The sequence below is a fragment of the Budorcas taxicolor genome, chromosome 2, assembly GCF_023091745.1.
Source record: "Budorcas taxicolor isolate Tak-1 chromosome 2, Takin1.1, whole genome shotgun sequence".
Taxonomy (NCBI): domain Eukaryota; kingdom Metazoa; phylum Chordata; class Mammalia; order Artiodactyla; family Bovidae; genus Budorcas; species Budorcas taxicolor.
This window is the reverse complement of record NC_068911.1, coordinates 106,558,721-106,572,713: the sequence shown is the minus strand read 5'-3', so window position 1 is coordinate 106,572,713 and position 13,993 is coordinate 106,558,721. Positions and strand designations below refer to the sequence as shown.

The 13,993-nt window shown below is 39.1% G+C and overlaps 1 protein-coding gene across 2 annotated transcripts in view; it reads left to right on the top strand.

Moving 5' to 3' along the window:
* Positions 1–1,751: 1,751 nt before the first annotated feature.
* Positions 1,752–13,993, top strand: part of RAB3GAP1 (RAB3 GTPase activating protein catalytic subunit 1) — a 121,981-nt gene continuing 109,739 nt past the window's right edge. For both annotated transcript variants that reach the window (XM_052654549.1, XM_052654541.1), the window contains exons 1-3: positions 1,752–1,779; positions 1,881–1,936; positions 7,039–7,114. In XM_052654549.1, coding sequence (XP_052510509.1) covers positions 1,762–1,779; positions 1,881–1,936; positions 7,039–7,114 — 150 coding nt within the window. In that variant the 5' untranslated portion in view covers positions 1,752–1,761. The remainder of the gene's footprint in view (positions 1,780–1,880; positions 1,937–7,038; positions 7,115–13,993) is intronic.

Here is a 13,993-nt window from a genome sequence, read left to right as displayed (position 1 = left end):
CCTGGAGTTTGCTCAAATACATGTCCACTGAGTCAGTGTTGCTATCTAACCATCTCATCCTCTGCTGCCCCCAATCATCTGCTGCCTTCAGACTTTCCCAGCATCAGGGTCTCTTCCAATGAGTTGGTTCTTAGCATCAGGTAGCCAAAGTATTGGAGCTTCAGCTTCAGTACCAGTCCTTTCAATGAATATTCAGTGTTGATTTCCTTTAGGATTGACTGGTTGGGTCTCCTGGCAGTCCAAGGAACTCTCAAGAGTCTTCTCTAGCACTACAATTCAAAAGTATCAGTTCTTTGGCCTTCTTTACGGTCCAACTCTCACATCCATACATGACTACTGGAAAAATCAGCTTTGATTATACAGACCTTTGTCAGTAAAATGATGTCTCTGCTTTTTAATACACTGTCTAGGCTTGTTACAGCTAGTCAGTTCTTCTGACCTTAGTTTCCTCATCTGCACCATGTATATCACTGTATTTTTTATATCTCTCTCTCCTAAGATTAAAATATTTAATTGCTAAAGCTGCATTTCTGAGTCCTCTAGCCACAAATTCCTTCTTGTGAGTCGCAAAAAATCATTAAATGAGATTTAATTTAAAAAAAAACAACTTAAAAAAAAAAAGCTTTTTCAGACTTCCCTGGCCTTTCAGTGGTTAACAGTCTGTGCTTCCATTGCAGGGGGCATGGTTCCACTCCTGGTTGGGAACTAAGATCCCTCATGCCCCGTGGTTTGGCCAAAAATAATAAATAAATAAATAACAGGAGAATTTAAGGAAAAAAGCTTTTAATTATGAAAAATTTTGGACCTAATAGTAGTTGAGAGAAAAGTATACATATCCATGTACCCATCAATAGCTTAAACAATAGCCTATGTGCCCATGGCTAATCTTGTTTTATTTCTAGCCATATCTACTTCCCTAGGGCTTCCAGAGTGGCTCAGCCATAAGGAATCTGCCTACCAGTGCAGGCGACGTGGGTTCGACTCTGTTGTGAAGATCCCCTAGAGAAGGAAATGGTAACACACTCCACTACTTTTGTCTGGGAAATCTCATGGACAGAGGAGCCTGAAGGTCTACAGTCCATGGAGTCCCAAAGAGCAGCAACTAAAAACAACAACCCACCTCCTCCTCCTATTATTTGAAACAAATCCTGGACATGGTATGATTTTCTCTGTAAATACTTCAGAATGTATGAGATATAATGACTAACAAGTAGCTGGCACTCCTATCCTTCAGTGGCTTAAAAAAGTGTTCATTAAACAGCATGTTGCTCTTCTCAGAAACCAGATAACTGGTATAATGGTTTTATTTGATGACTTACCCAAACTGCCTGAAATCTTGGAGGTGAGGGATGGTGGATATTACAGCATCTAGCTCAGTGCCTTGCAATCGATTGAGAGGACGAATGAAAAAACAAGAATAAAACCAATATGTTTTAGGTTTTTTTCGGAAAATCATACCCACATGGGTCTAAGGCCTTGTTCTTGCTTCTGTTCCTTTCCTGAATTCATTACTCTACAGGAGAATTTTAACTTTTGTTAAATCAGCTAGAGAACGGGTACTTGAGGGTAGTGTAAGTTCTTTCTTCTCAGGTACAAGAAATATTACAGAAGAAAAATTAAATGACTTCAGCCTCAGGAGACTTTGCCAAACTAACCGGAAGAGGTGCCCCCGCCCGCTCTCTGCTCCTCTATTCCCCTCCTCCCCTCGCCTTCCTGCCTTTCTTCCCGGCAGTCCTAGCGCCCACATCGGCGCTCCGCAAGATGGCGGCTGACAGTGAGGTGAGGTGTCTGCCCCCTACCTATCCCTGCCTCTGTTTAAGTTAGCCCCTCCGGGTCAGCTCCCGGGAGCTCAATCTCTTTCTTTCTTTCCACTTATGCAGCCCGAGTCCGAGGTATTTGAGATCACGGACTTCACCACTGCCTCGGAATGGGAAAGGTGAGTGAGTCGTATCATTGGTTACCAGCAGTTTGGGCCCCGGCTCCGCCCGGCTACTTCCCCAACCTTGACCACAAGTGACGCCACTTCTGCGGGAAAAGTTAAGCCCCTTGGCTCCCCGGTCTTCGCCTCCTCCCTTCTGTGGTCCACCGCAAGCCTCTTCCACGTCTGACAAGCCCCGGCCCGCCCCCATCTGTATTACCCCGGAGACTCTGGCTCTCCGAAGTTTTGTTTTTCTTTCCTTTTAAACCACTTTCCATTAGACTTTTGGTCCTTTAGTTGTTGATCACCCGCCGAAACAGTTCCGGAGGCTACCTTCCGTTCCTGTGTTAATGTCCGTGTAACTAATTCGTTTGTTATAGTAAGCAACAAACTTCGCAGCTGCTTCCCAGCCCCCTCCCTTTCCTTGTACATCCGTTTCAAGAGGAGGCCTTTCTTCTGAATCTTGGTGGTTGTCCATCTGCCACACTCCCACCATCTCCATCCTGTCTTTTAGGGTAACCTTTCGAAACAGATTGTGTATGGCTTTGGAACGTTTAATTGTTCCATTTCAGTGCGTAATGTGACCCAGGCTTCCTTTGCCATGGAAACTCCCAATTCCTGTACCACCAAACTCCAGTTGAATAGCTGAGTGAAATTGTTGGATCACTAAAATTAGTTGAACGCCAAGTTTGTGGAGGAGTAATAGCTTAGGTCGAGATGTTATCAGTTCGTTGTCCAAGAGGCCCTTCAGGTTTTTTGAGTACTGAGGTTAGTAGTTAGCTTGGAATATTTTATGATCTTTCTGATTGGGGGAGGAAATCTATCTGGTTGTGAATGTCTTGTCCTTAAATAGCGTAGAAAAGATCCCTGCTGGGATGCTAGTTTGACGTGTGGTCCCCGCCCCACCCCCACCTCCCCCCAAAAGGTAAGACATAACCACCCAGGCAAGGCCTTATTGAATAGGTACTATGTGTTCAGAACTATACTAACAGAAAAGAACAAAATCAAAACAAATCAATTATCTCTGTGTTAAAAAAACAAAACAGCAAATAGTTATATTAGTATAAGGATGGTAATTGTGGATTGTAATTGTTGAAGGTATTTTCACAGAAAAGACAAGAAATGTGCCAGGCCTGGAAAGTGGAAAATAAATGGAAAAAAAAAACTGGTTAAATATGAGACAGTCCTGACAGGATCAGAGACAGGTGAAAACCTTTGGAATTTGATGAAATGTCTTCACTGGAGTGAAGACTGTTGAAGGAAAATAAATAAGATTATTAAGATAAAACCAGGTTATAGACAGCCTCCAAAGCTAAGTAAAGGAATCTAAATTTGATGCTTTAAGACCAGTGATTCTCAAACTTCAGTGTGCATTAGAATCATAGTTTATAATTCTGTATGTCTGAGGTGGATTCAAAAATTTTCATTCTAAGAAGATCCCAGGTGCTGATGCTGGGTCAAGAGACCACGCTTAAGAGCCATTACAGAGCAGTAGCGAGAGACCCTTGATTGTGTGTTACCAAAGTTGTTTGCCAAGATGAGGTGAAATGAAGGCAAGTGAGTTACTATTTTGGTTAGGTTGGTGATTAGGAAACTGGAGAGAAAGGGTAGGAGGGAAGATTGTAAGACATTTCAAAGAAGTAGAAGATAAAGTTGATGAAATGTAGGAGTAGGAAAAAAAACATGAAACTGCAGTTTCTTGCCTAGAAGAGTGAAGATAAGAAAGTGGCAAAGAGAGAATATAGTTTTAGACCTGTTGAATTTGAAATAATGTCGTAAATCTTAAAGGTAGTTAGAAAATGTAGTAGTTTGAATCTTGAGAGTGAATTGAGGAAGGAAACATTAGAGTATTTAATGGATAAATAATCATTTTCCACTAGCTAAATATTTAAAATATCCTCAGGTGAAATACTAAATCCTTCTAACTCCTTATTTGGGGGTAGTTGTTAACAGAGTTATGAAAACTACCTCAAAGTAGGAAATTCGATTTTTGGCTTCATGCTCTTGTTTATAGAATGAAATTAGTGTTTTACAGTTCGTAGGAAAATGGTAAGACTTTGGAGTCTTTTAAACCTTGAGTTTAATGTTTGAATGAAATTTATCAGTATGTTATGAGCTGTATGGACAATTTATAGAAACCAATAACTCCTTTTATTATTTGTCCATTGAAAAAATACTGAGTGAACATGTATCAAGCACAATGCAGGGCATAAGGATGTGGTGGTCAGTGAAAACAGATGGTTCCTGCTGTTGTTGAACATATAAACTAATGAAAAAGAAGGATGTGAATAAATAATGATACAAGTGAGTCTGTAGTTACAGTTGAAATGAGAGCTGAGAAGAGGGAAGGAAACATTTTTTAAGAGCATATAACAGAAGAACCTAATATTGAAGAGTAAGAGGAAGTGATCCTTCAGGTGAGATCTAGAGAGCTTTCGGGGGTAGTTATTACATTTTTCTAATCAAATCTCAATACTTACAGAATAGGCTCCGATTTTGGTCTTTTTTAGAACTGATAGTATTGCTAATACAGTGAATATTTTAAGATGTTCCTTCTTTTACTGTGAAATTAAAATGTGAAGTCCCTTCAGTCAAGTCTGACTCTTTGTGATGTGGACTGTAGCCTTCCAGGCTCCTCTGTCCATGGGATTCCCCAGGCAAGAATACTGGAGTGGGTTGCCATTTGCTTCTCTAGCAGATCTTGCCTACCAAGAGTTGAAACCCGAGTCTCTTAAGTCTCCTGCATTGGCAAGCGAGTTCTTGACTACTAGTGCCAACTGGGAATCCCTTTTATTAAAATGAGGTGAAGTGAAAGTTGCACAGTTGTGCCAACTCTTTGCAACCCCATGGACTATGCAGTCCATGGAATTCTCCAGGCCAGAATACTGGAGTAGGTAGCCTTTCCCTTCTCCAGGGGATCTTCCCAACCCAGGGATTGAACCCAGGTCTCCCACATTGCAGGCGGATTCTTTACCAGCTGAGCCACAAGGGAAGCCCAAGAAGACTGGACCCAGGAATCGAACTTTACCAACTGAGCTATCAGGGAAGCCCTGATATTTATTAAAATACTTCATTATAAAAGAAAAAAAGAAAAATCACCTGTAATTCTACCACCAGGAGATAGCTACTGTCAGTATTTTGAGAAAATTCCATGTAATCTGTGTGTGTTATAAACTTTGGTTATACTATATTTATACTTATATCTATAGCTTCATTTTTTCATTTAACATATGGACTTTTTCTTATTCCTCAAGCAGGCTTCAAAACATGATTTTTAATGGGTGCATGTTAGTCCATTGAGTGGATATGTCATTAATTTACAGCTTTTTGCTGCAGTTGTACCTAAGATAGTTTCCAGTTTTTTACCTTTATAAATGTATATTTCATGTACAGATTTTCACTCACATATACATACATTAAAATTTTTATATGGTTTTGTAAACATATTAACTTATTTCTAGAGCACTCTTTATAAGATCTGATAATTGCCATTTGAACCCCCTCAAAATACTATATTAATTAATATCTTCATTTTAAAAAGGAATAATTAGAAGGTTCAGTTGAATCATAAAAACTTAGAATGTAAATAATAATTTATAATGTCCCTGATGGCAAAACCTGATATTTGTGTATATATTTTGACTAGAATTAATTTTAGTACTCTGGCAATAGTCTGTAGGTGTTTTAGGAGAGCAGCATTGCTGTTAGATTGCATCATACATATATAGTATAAGTAGTCAGCTTCTTGGTGGCTTGGGCTTCCATGCTGGTCAAGAATCTACCTGCAGTACAGGAGACCTGGGTTGGATCCTGGGTTGGGAAGATCTCCTGGAGGAGGGCATGGCAACCCACTCCAGTATTCTTGCCTGAAGAATTCCCATGGACAGAGGAGGCTGGCGTGCTACAGTCCATGGGGTCACAAAGAATTGGACACAAGTGAGTGACTAAGCTGAAAGTGTCCTTTTATGTATATTGAACACTACTACTGAGCTTTGACAGTGTTCATTTGCTGATACAGAGCGTGTTGCTAGTCACAGCTCATTCTCTTTGATAGGTCTGCTTGATCATTAAAGATCAGACAGTGAATAGTTTAAAATCCCTTAAAGTTGACAGATCTACTTTGTTTCTTGCCAGGTGTCCATTAAAACTTGTTTTATTTTAATGGGCAGAGTTCCCAAATAATGTTTTTTTGGAGGAGTGGAAGGCAAATCAGAGAATTCATTAAGTATCTTTAAAGAAAGTTAATTTAAAGAGATAAGTTATTTGGAGCATAGTGAAGAGATTATTGGTTTCAGAATTATTGTTATGTGTGTATGTGTGTGTGCTTAGTCGTGTCTGACTTTTTGTGACCCCATGGACTGTAGCCTGCCAGGCTCCTCTGTCTATGGAGTTTTCCAGGCAAGAATACTGAAGTGGATTGCCATTTCCTACTCCAGGGAATCTTCCTTACTCAGGGATTGAACCCTGTCTCTTAGGCCTCCTGCATTGAAAGGTGGATTCTTCCTTCCAAGTGCCACCTAGGAAGCCTGTGTGTGTGTCCTAAGTCACTTCAGTGGTGTCCGACTCTGTGACCCTGTGGACTGTAGGCTGCCAGGCTCCTCTGTCCATGGCAGGCAAGAATACTGGGGTCAGTTGCCATGCCCTCCTCCGGGGGATCTTCCTGACCCAGCTGTTGAACCTGTGTCTCTCTTATGTCTCTTGCATTGGCAGGCAGGTTCTTTACCAGTAGCACCACTTGGGAAGCCCAGTTATCCTTAATAGTATCATTTCAGTCTGTCAATTTTTACTTGTGTCCCAGGTTTACTATTTTCATTTCAATATGGAGAGATTTATTTTTATTTTATAGAAACCAGAATGGCGTTGGGTAGGCAGTAGATTTTTAAAAAATGAAAAAAAAAAAATCTAAGACTTTAAAAAAAATCTAAAAAAAATTAAAATCTAAGAATTCTTGGGCTAAAGATTACTTTTTTGTTTTTTGTTGCACGTTGATAAATTTACAATAACAATACTAAACTTTACAAGCCTTCTGTTAAAAGTGTTAAAAAAAAAAACAAAGAAATTGTATAACAATAGGAAAAACGTGTGATTACATAGTTTGAAAGTTTTTTCCTCCTTCCTAGGTTTATTTCCAAAGTTGAAGAAGTCTTGAATGATTGGAAATTGATTGGAAACTCTTTGGGAAAGCCACTTGAAAAGGTCAGATCTATTTGCTGGTGTCTCTAAATGAGTATTTGCTTTGAAACTTCTATCTTTAAGTCTTTTGCTGCATTTGGTACATTTAAAGTAAATGTTCTAAAAGTTATGTATAATTTATGAATATAAAATGGCTTCTGGAAGAACTTGGATTTGAATCTGTGGCAATTAATATTTGTAAGATATTTCTGAACTGTTTTTTAATAATAAAATTTTATATGTATAATGTCGTTCTTTGTGAGTAATTTTATTTCTGCTTCTCCTGATGGTTACTTTTCTGATGCTTTCTCCCTTAGAATGTTTGAAAATCCTAATCCAAGATGATGGTTTTGCTTATAAACCATACTCCAAATGTTTACTGAAGCACATACTCTGAGAACAAACCTTGATTTCCTGTATTTCGCGGGAGGGAACTAACAACTTGGTCTTGGGCTTATATAGGTGCTTTGTTAGACAAATTCTTTTCAAGTAATCTTTGTTTTTGTTAAAAATCTATTCTTAACTGCACTTTAGCTGTTTTTAAGGAACTCTGAATTTTCATATTTCTAGAGATTTTTAGGTTTATGGTGGTTTAACAGAATTTGAGATTTTCAAAGCATTGTGACTTTTTTCATTATCCATATGAGTAAGAGCAGAAAAAAAATAAAAAAAAATATATAGAAATCATATCACTTCAAACAGTGAAATATATAGATTAAATTGACTTACTGTTTTAAAATATTATATGATTACATTTTTTAGCAAAGAGGAGATGTGAAGTTCTTAAACACAGATCTATTCCACCTGAAATGAAGACATACATACCAATAAGGTTAAAGGCAAAACACAATGGATATAACTGAGGTGGGAAATAATTTGTACTATCAGTAAGAGAGCCAAACTGTGTATTTGTGAGCTCTGATATTATATTTCTTGAATATTTGATTTACACATATTCACTGGGTATCCTTTATGTGCCATATCTAAAGAAATAGTCAGTAGGATAAGATCCTTATTTGCCATTGCAAATGAATTCTCATGAGAGGGAGGTAATAAGATTAAAATTATTAAAATTCTAGATGCTAAGTTCAATGTTGGGATTTGAGTTAGGAAATATATTCAGTGTAGGTATCATATTGCTATTAGGTAGTTATGGGCGAAAGGAGGGTTAGCTCTTTCCAATCCTTTTCTCCCTACAGGTAGTAATAAGTAAGTCAATCATGGAAAATCTGAACTGGTTTCAAGGTGAGCTGTGCTGTGGTGAATAAGATTAAAGAAAGTGTAAGGGATGGATTATTCAGCATAAAGAAAACTCAGAGAAATAAGAAGTAAGATTGTAATTTATGTCAAGAACAGTTGATTATTAGTTTTCTTCCTCCACTGAGAGGGAATTGAGAGAAGTTATTTTTTAAATACCTTTGATTATGGAAAGTTTCAGGCATATATAAGGTAAACAAAAGTAGTATAATGAAGCCTTATGTGCCTGTCACTCAGGTTTGGCAGTTCTTCAATTTCTTATTTCAATATTATCTGTCTACTCCCCTCCCTCCTAGGTTTTTAAAAAATAGTTGTTTTATATCAAATATACATAATGCACAAAACTGCTTATTTTGATAAATGTTTACATCATGTAAGCATCTTCACTCAAGATACTGGACATTTTTGTTATCCCAGAAATGTCTATAGTGAACCTTTCCACTTGATGTCCATGTTCCTCATTCATGCTGCCCCCATGGCCCCTGCCCTGCCAAGGCATCTGCTGTTCTTTTCCTTTTTTCTTTTAAACCATAGATTACTTTGCCTACTCTACAATTGGATATGCATGTTATCATACAGTACCATACTCTTTCTGCTGGCTTGTTTTACATAGTATTTGGGATTATTTAGGTTGTTGGATGTATCATTATTTTTATTGCTAAATAGTGGTCTGCTGTATGAATATACCACAGTGCATCACTTGTTGACAGATATATTCACTGTTATGAATAAAAGAGACCATTCTTATGTGAGGCCTTTTGTAGACGTAAGTTTTTATTTCTCTTGGGTAAATATCAGAGTAGAATTACTGGGTCCTAGGGTAAGTGTATACTTTAGGAGAAACTGCTATAGCTGTTGTAACATTTTACCTAACCACCAGCAATATGTGAGAGTTGGGGTAATTTCATATTTTCACCAACAATTGCTTGTTTTCAGTCCTGTAAATTTTAGTCTTCCCAATGGGTATAGGAAATGGTAACCCACTCCAGTATTCTTTCCTGAAAATTCCATGGACAGAGGAGCCTGGTGTGCTACAATCCATGGGGTCATAAAGAGCTGGACACAACTGAGTGACTGAGCACATATATGCACAATTGTTTTGTAGTTTGTGGAATTAATTTGTATTTCTCTTTCTTGTTTTACTTTTGTATTTTGTGAGAAATATTGGTACTGACCATTTTTTTCATGTGCTTGTTAGCCATTTGTGTGTCATTTTTGGTGAAATGTCGAATGTTCAAGTTTTTTGTCCGTATTTAATTTATTTACTTTTGGTTGAGGAAGATGTGCTCCAGAGCACGTGGGCTCTGTAGTTCTGGCCTGTGGGCTTAGTAGCTGCCCCACAGCATGTGGGATCATAGTTCCCTGACCAGGGACTAAACCCATGTTCCCTGCAATGGAAGGTGGACTCTTATCCACTGGACCACCAGGGAAGTCCCCTGCCCATATTTTAATTGGGTTTTTATCAAATTATAGTTGTGTATTCTGCTTTTAAGTCTTTACAGATTGTTTTGCTAAATTGTAAAGATACTGTGCTTCTAGAATTTAGCATGTTAGCTTTTTATTTAGGTCTCTGACCCATTGTGAACTAATGTGTGTGGTGAGGTGGGAATCACAGTTCAATTTTTACACATGGCTATCTTATTCTAGGACCTTGTGTTGAAAACACTTCTTTATTCCATTTAATTGCATTGATGCCTTTGTCAGTCAGTTGACCTGGAGTTTACCTTCTGTAATCTGTATTCTATTTCATTTATCTGTTGGAAAATCCTGATTGTCAGTAGCACATTGTACTGACATCAGTACTTTTATTTTCTTCAGCTCCAAAATCACTGTGGGTGGTGACTGAAGCCATGAAATTAAAAGACACTTGCTCCTTGGAAGAAAAGCAATGACAAACCTAGGTAACATACTAAAAAGCAGAGACATTACTTTTCCTACAAAGGTCCATATAGTCAAAGCTGTGGTTTTTCTAGTAGTCATGAATGGATATGAGAGCTGGACAGTAAAAAAGGTTGAACACCGAAGAACTGATGCCTTCGAATTGTGGTGTTGGAGAAGACTCTTGAGAGTCCCTTGGACAGCAAGGAGATCAAATCAGTCAATCCTAAAGGAAATCAACCCTGAGTGTTCACTGGAAGGAATGATGCTGAAGCTCCAATACTTTGGCTACCTGATGCAAAGAGCTGGTTCATTGGAAAAGACCTGGATGCTAGGAAAGAGTGAAGGCAGGAGGAGAAGGGGGCAACAGAGGATGAGATGGTTGGATGGCATCACCAACGCAATGGACCTGAGTTTGAGCAAACTCCAGGAAATGGTGATGGACAGGGAAGGCTTGAGTACTGCATCTTTGGGTTCACAAAGAGTTGGACACAACTGAGTGACTGAACAACAACAGACCATGTTGTCTTGGCTATTGTAGTTTAGGGGTTCCTAACTTTGGCACTGTTGAAATTTTGGGCCAGGTTGTTGTGGGGGTGTACTGTGTACTACAGAATTTTATTAGTATCTCTGGCCTCTACCTAGTAGATTTCAGTAGCACCCTCCCAGTGGTGAAAACCAAAAATGTATCTGGTGGTAGTTTAGTCACTAAGTTGTGCCTGACTCTTGTGACCCCTCAGACTGTAGCCCACTAGGCTCCTCTGTCCATGGGATTTCCCAAGCAAGAATACTAGAATGGGTTGCCATTTCCTTTTCCAGGGGATCCTCCTGACCCAGGGATTGAACCTGTGTCTCCTGTATCGCAAGCGGATTCTTTACCGCTGAGCCATCAAATGTCCCCTGAGGTGCAAAATTGCCTCCAACTGAGAACCACTGAATAGTGTTAGAAAAAGTCCTAAATTTAGTGAATGCAGACTTTCTAGCTTTTGTTGTTTTCCCAGATTGTTTTGTCTATTCTAGGACCTTATGTTTTTATTATGAATTTTAGAATAAGTTTGTCAGTTTATATAAAAAGGATTATGATTGTGCTGGGCCTATGATTGGGATTGTGTTGAGTTTATAGATTTTTTTGAGAAGTAACTTTTTGGCAGTCTTGAAGCTTGACATCTCTTCACTTATTAAGTGATCTTCATCTCAGCAATATTTTGTAGTTTTTGGTGAGGGCTTGCATATTTTTTGTTAATTTATTGCTAAATATTTTATATGATGCAGTTGTAAGTGGAATTATGTTTTGATTTTATTTTTCATTTGTTTGCTAGGACATTTGTTGTTGTGACATTTAGTGACATTTAGTTACTAAATCCTGTCTAACTCTTTGTGACCCCATGGACTGTAGCCCACTGGACTCCTCTATCCATGGGATTTTCTTGGCAAGAATACTGGAGTGAGTTTTGATTTTCTTCTCTAGGGGATCTTCCCCACCCAGGGGTCAAACCTATGTCTCCTGCTTGGCAGGTGGATTCTTTACTACTGAGCCACCTGGGAAGCCCTTGCTATTTCATAGACATACAATAATTTTTTATATTAATTTTGTGTTTTGATGTGGTTAAATGTAAAGATTCATAATCTTTTTGTTAATTCTTTCCCATTTTCTACCTTCATAGTCATGTTTGCAAATAGGGACAGTTTACTACTTTTTCAATTTTTTTACCTTTCATTTCTTATTTTTATTGCAGTAACCAGGACCCTTAATAAAATTTTGAATAGAATTGTTGAGAGTAGGCATCATTGCCTTCTTCCCAGTTTTAGTGGTGAAACATCCAATGTTTCAAAACTAAAAGTTTGAGGTTTTTCATCAGTTCAGTTCAGTTGCTCAGTCATGTCTGACTCTTTGTAACCCCACGGACTATAGCACGCCAGGTTTCCCTGTCCATCACCAACTCCGGAAGCTTGCTCAAACTCATGTCCATTGAGTCAGTGATGCCATCCAACCAGCTCTCCTCTGCCGTCCTCTTCTTCTCCTGCCTTCACTCTTTCCCAGCATCAAGGTCGTTTCCAATGAGTCAGTTCTTTACAAACTCCAAAGTATTGGAATTTCAGCTTCAGCATCAGTCCTTTCAATGAATATTCTGGACGATTTCCTTTAGGATGGACTGGTTGGATCTCCTTGCTGTCCAAGGGACTCTCAAAAGTCTTCTCCAACACCACAGTTCAAAAGCATCAATTCTTTGGTGCTCAGCTTTCTTTATAGTCCAACTCCCACATCCATACATGACTGCTGGAAAAACTATAGCTTTGGCTAGACGGACCTTTGTCAGCAAAATAATCTCTGCTTTTAATATGCTGTTTAGGTTGGTAATAGCTTTTCTTCCAAGGAGCAAGAGTCTTCTAATTTTATGGCTGCAGTTACCATGTGCAGTGATTTTGGAGCCGAAGAAAATAAAGTCTGTCACTGTTTCCATTTGTTTCCCCATCTATTTGCCATGAAATGATGGGACTGAATGCCATGATACTAGTTTTTTGAGGGTTGAGTTTTAAACCAGCTTTTTCACTCTCCCCCTTCACTTTCAGCAAGAGGCTCTTCAGCTCTTCTTCGCTTTCTGCCATAAGGGTGGTGTCATCTGCATATCTGAAGTGATTGATATTTCTCCCTACAGTCTTGATTCCAGCTTGTACTTCATACAGCCTGACATTTTGCATGATGTACTCTGCATGTAAGTTAAATAAGCAGGGTGAAAATAGGAAGCCTTGACTTACTTCTTTCCCAGATGGAACCAGTCTGTTGTTCCATGTCCCGTTCTTACTGCATACAGAGTTTGCTTCCTGACCTGCATACAGAGTTCTCAAGAGGCAAGTAAGGTGATCTGGTATTCCCATCTCTTTAAGAATTTTCCACAGTTTGTTGTGATCTACAAAGGCTTTGTTCAGTTCAGTACAGTTTAGTTGCTCAGTCGTGTCTGACTCTTTGCGACCCCATGAACCACAGCATGCCAGGCCTCCCTATTCATTGCCAACACCCGGAGTTCACCCAAACCCATGTCTATTGAGTCGGTGATGCCATCCAACCATCTCATCCTCTGTTGTCCCCTTCTCTTACTGCCCTCAATCTTCCCCAGCATCAGAGTCTTTTCTAATGAGTCAGCTCTTCGCATGAAGTGGCCAAAGTATTGGAGTTTCAGCTGCGACGTCCGTCCTTCCAATGAACACCCAGGACTGATCTCCTTGCAGTCCAAGGGACCCTCAGGAGTCTTCTCCAACACCACAGTTCAAACGCATCAATTCTTCGGCGCTCAGCTTTCTTCACAGTCCAACTCTCACATCCACACATGACCACTGGAAAAACCATAGCCTCGACTAGACAGACCTTAGTTGGCAAAGTAATGGCTCTGCTCTTGAATATACTCGTAGGTTGGTCATCACTTTTCTTCCAAGGAGTAAGCGTCTTTTAATTTCATGGCTGCAGTCACCATCTGCAGTGATTTTGGAGCCCAAAAACATAAAATCTGACACTGTTTCTACTGTTTCCCCATCTATTTCCCGTGAAGTGATGGGACCAGATGCCATGATCTTCTTTTTCTGAATGTTGAGCTTTAAGCCAACTTTTTCACTCTCCTCTTTCACTTTCATCAAGAGGCTTTTTAGCTCCTCTTCACTTTCTGCCATAAGGGTGGTGTCATCTGCATATCTTTAAATGTATCTTTATTATTTTTTTTTAATAATTTTATTTATTGGCTGTGCTGGCTTTTATCTAGTTGTGGCAAGCAGGGG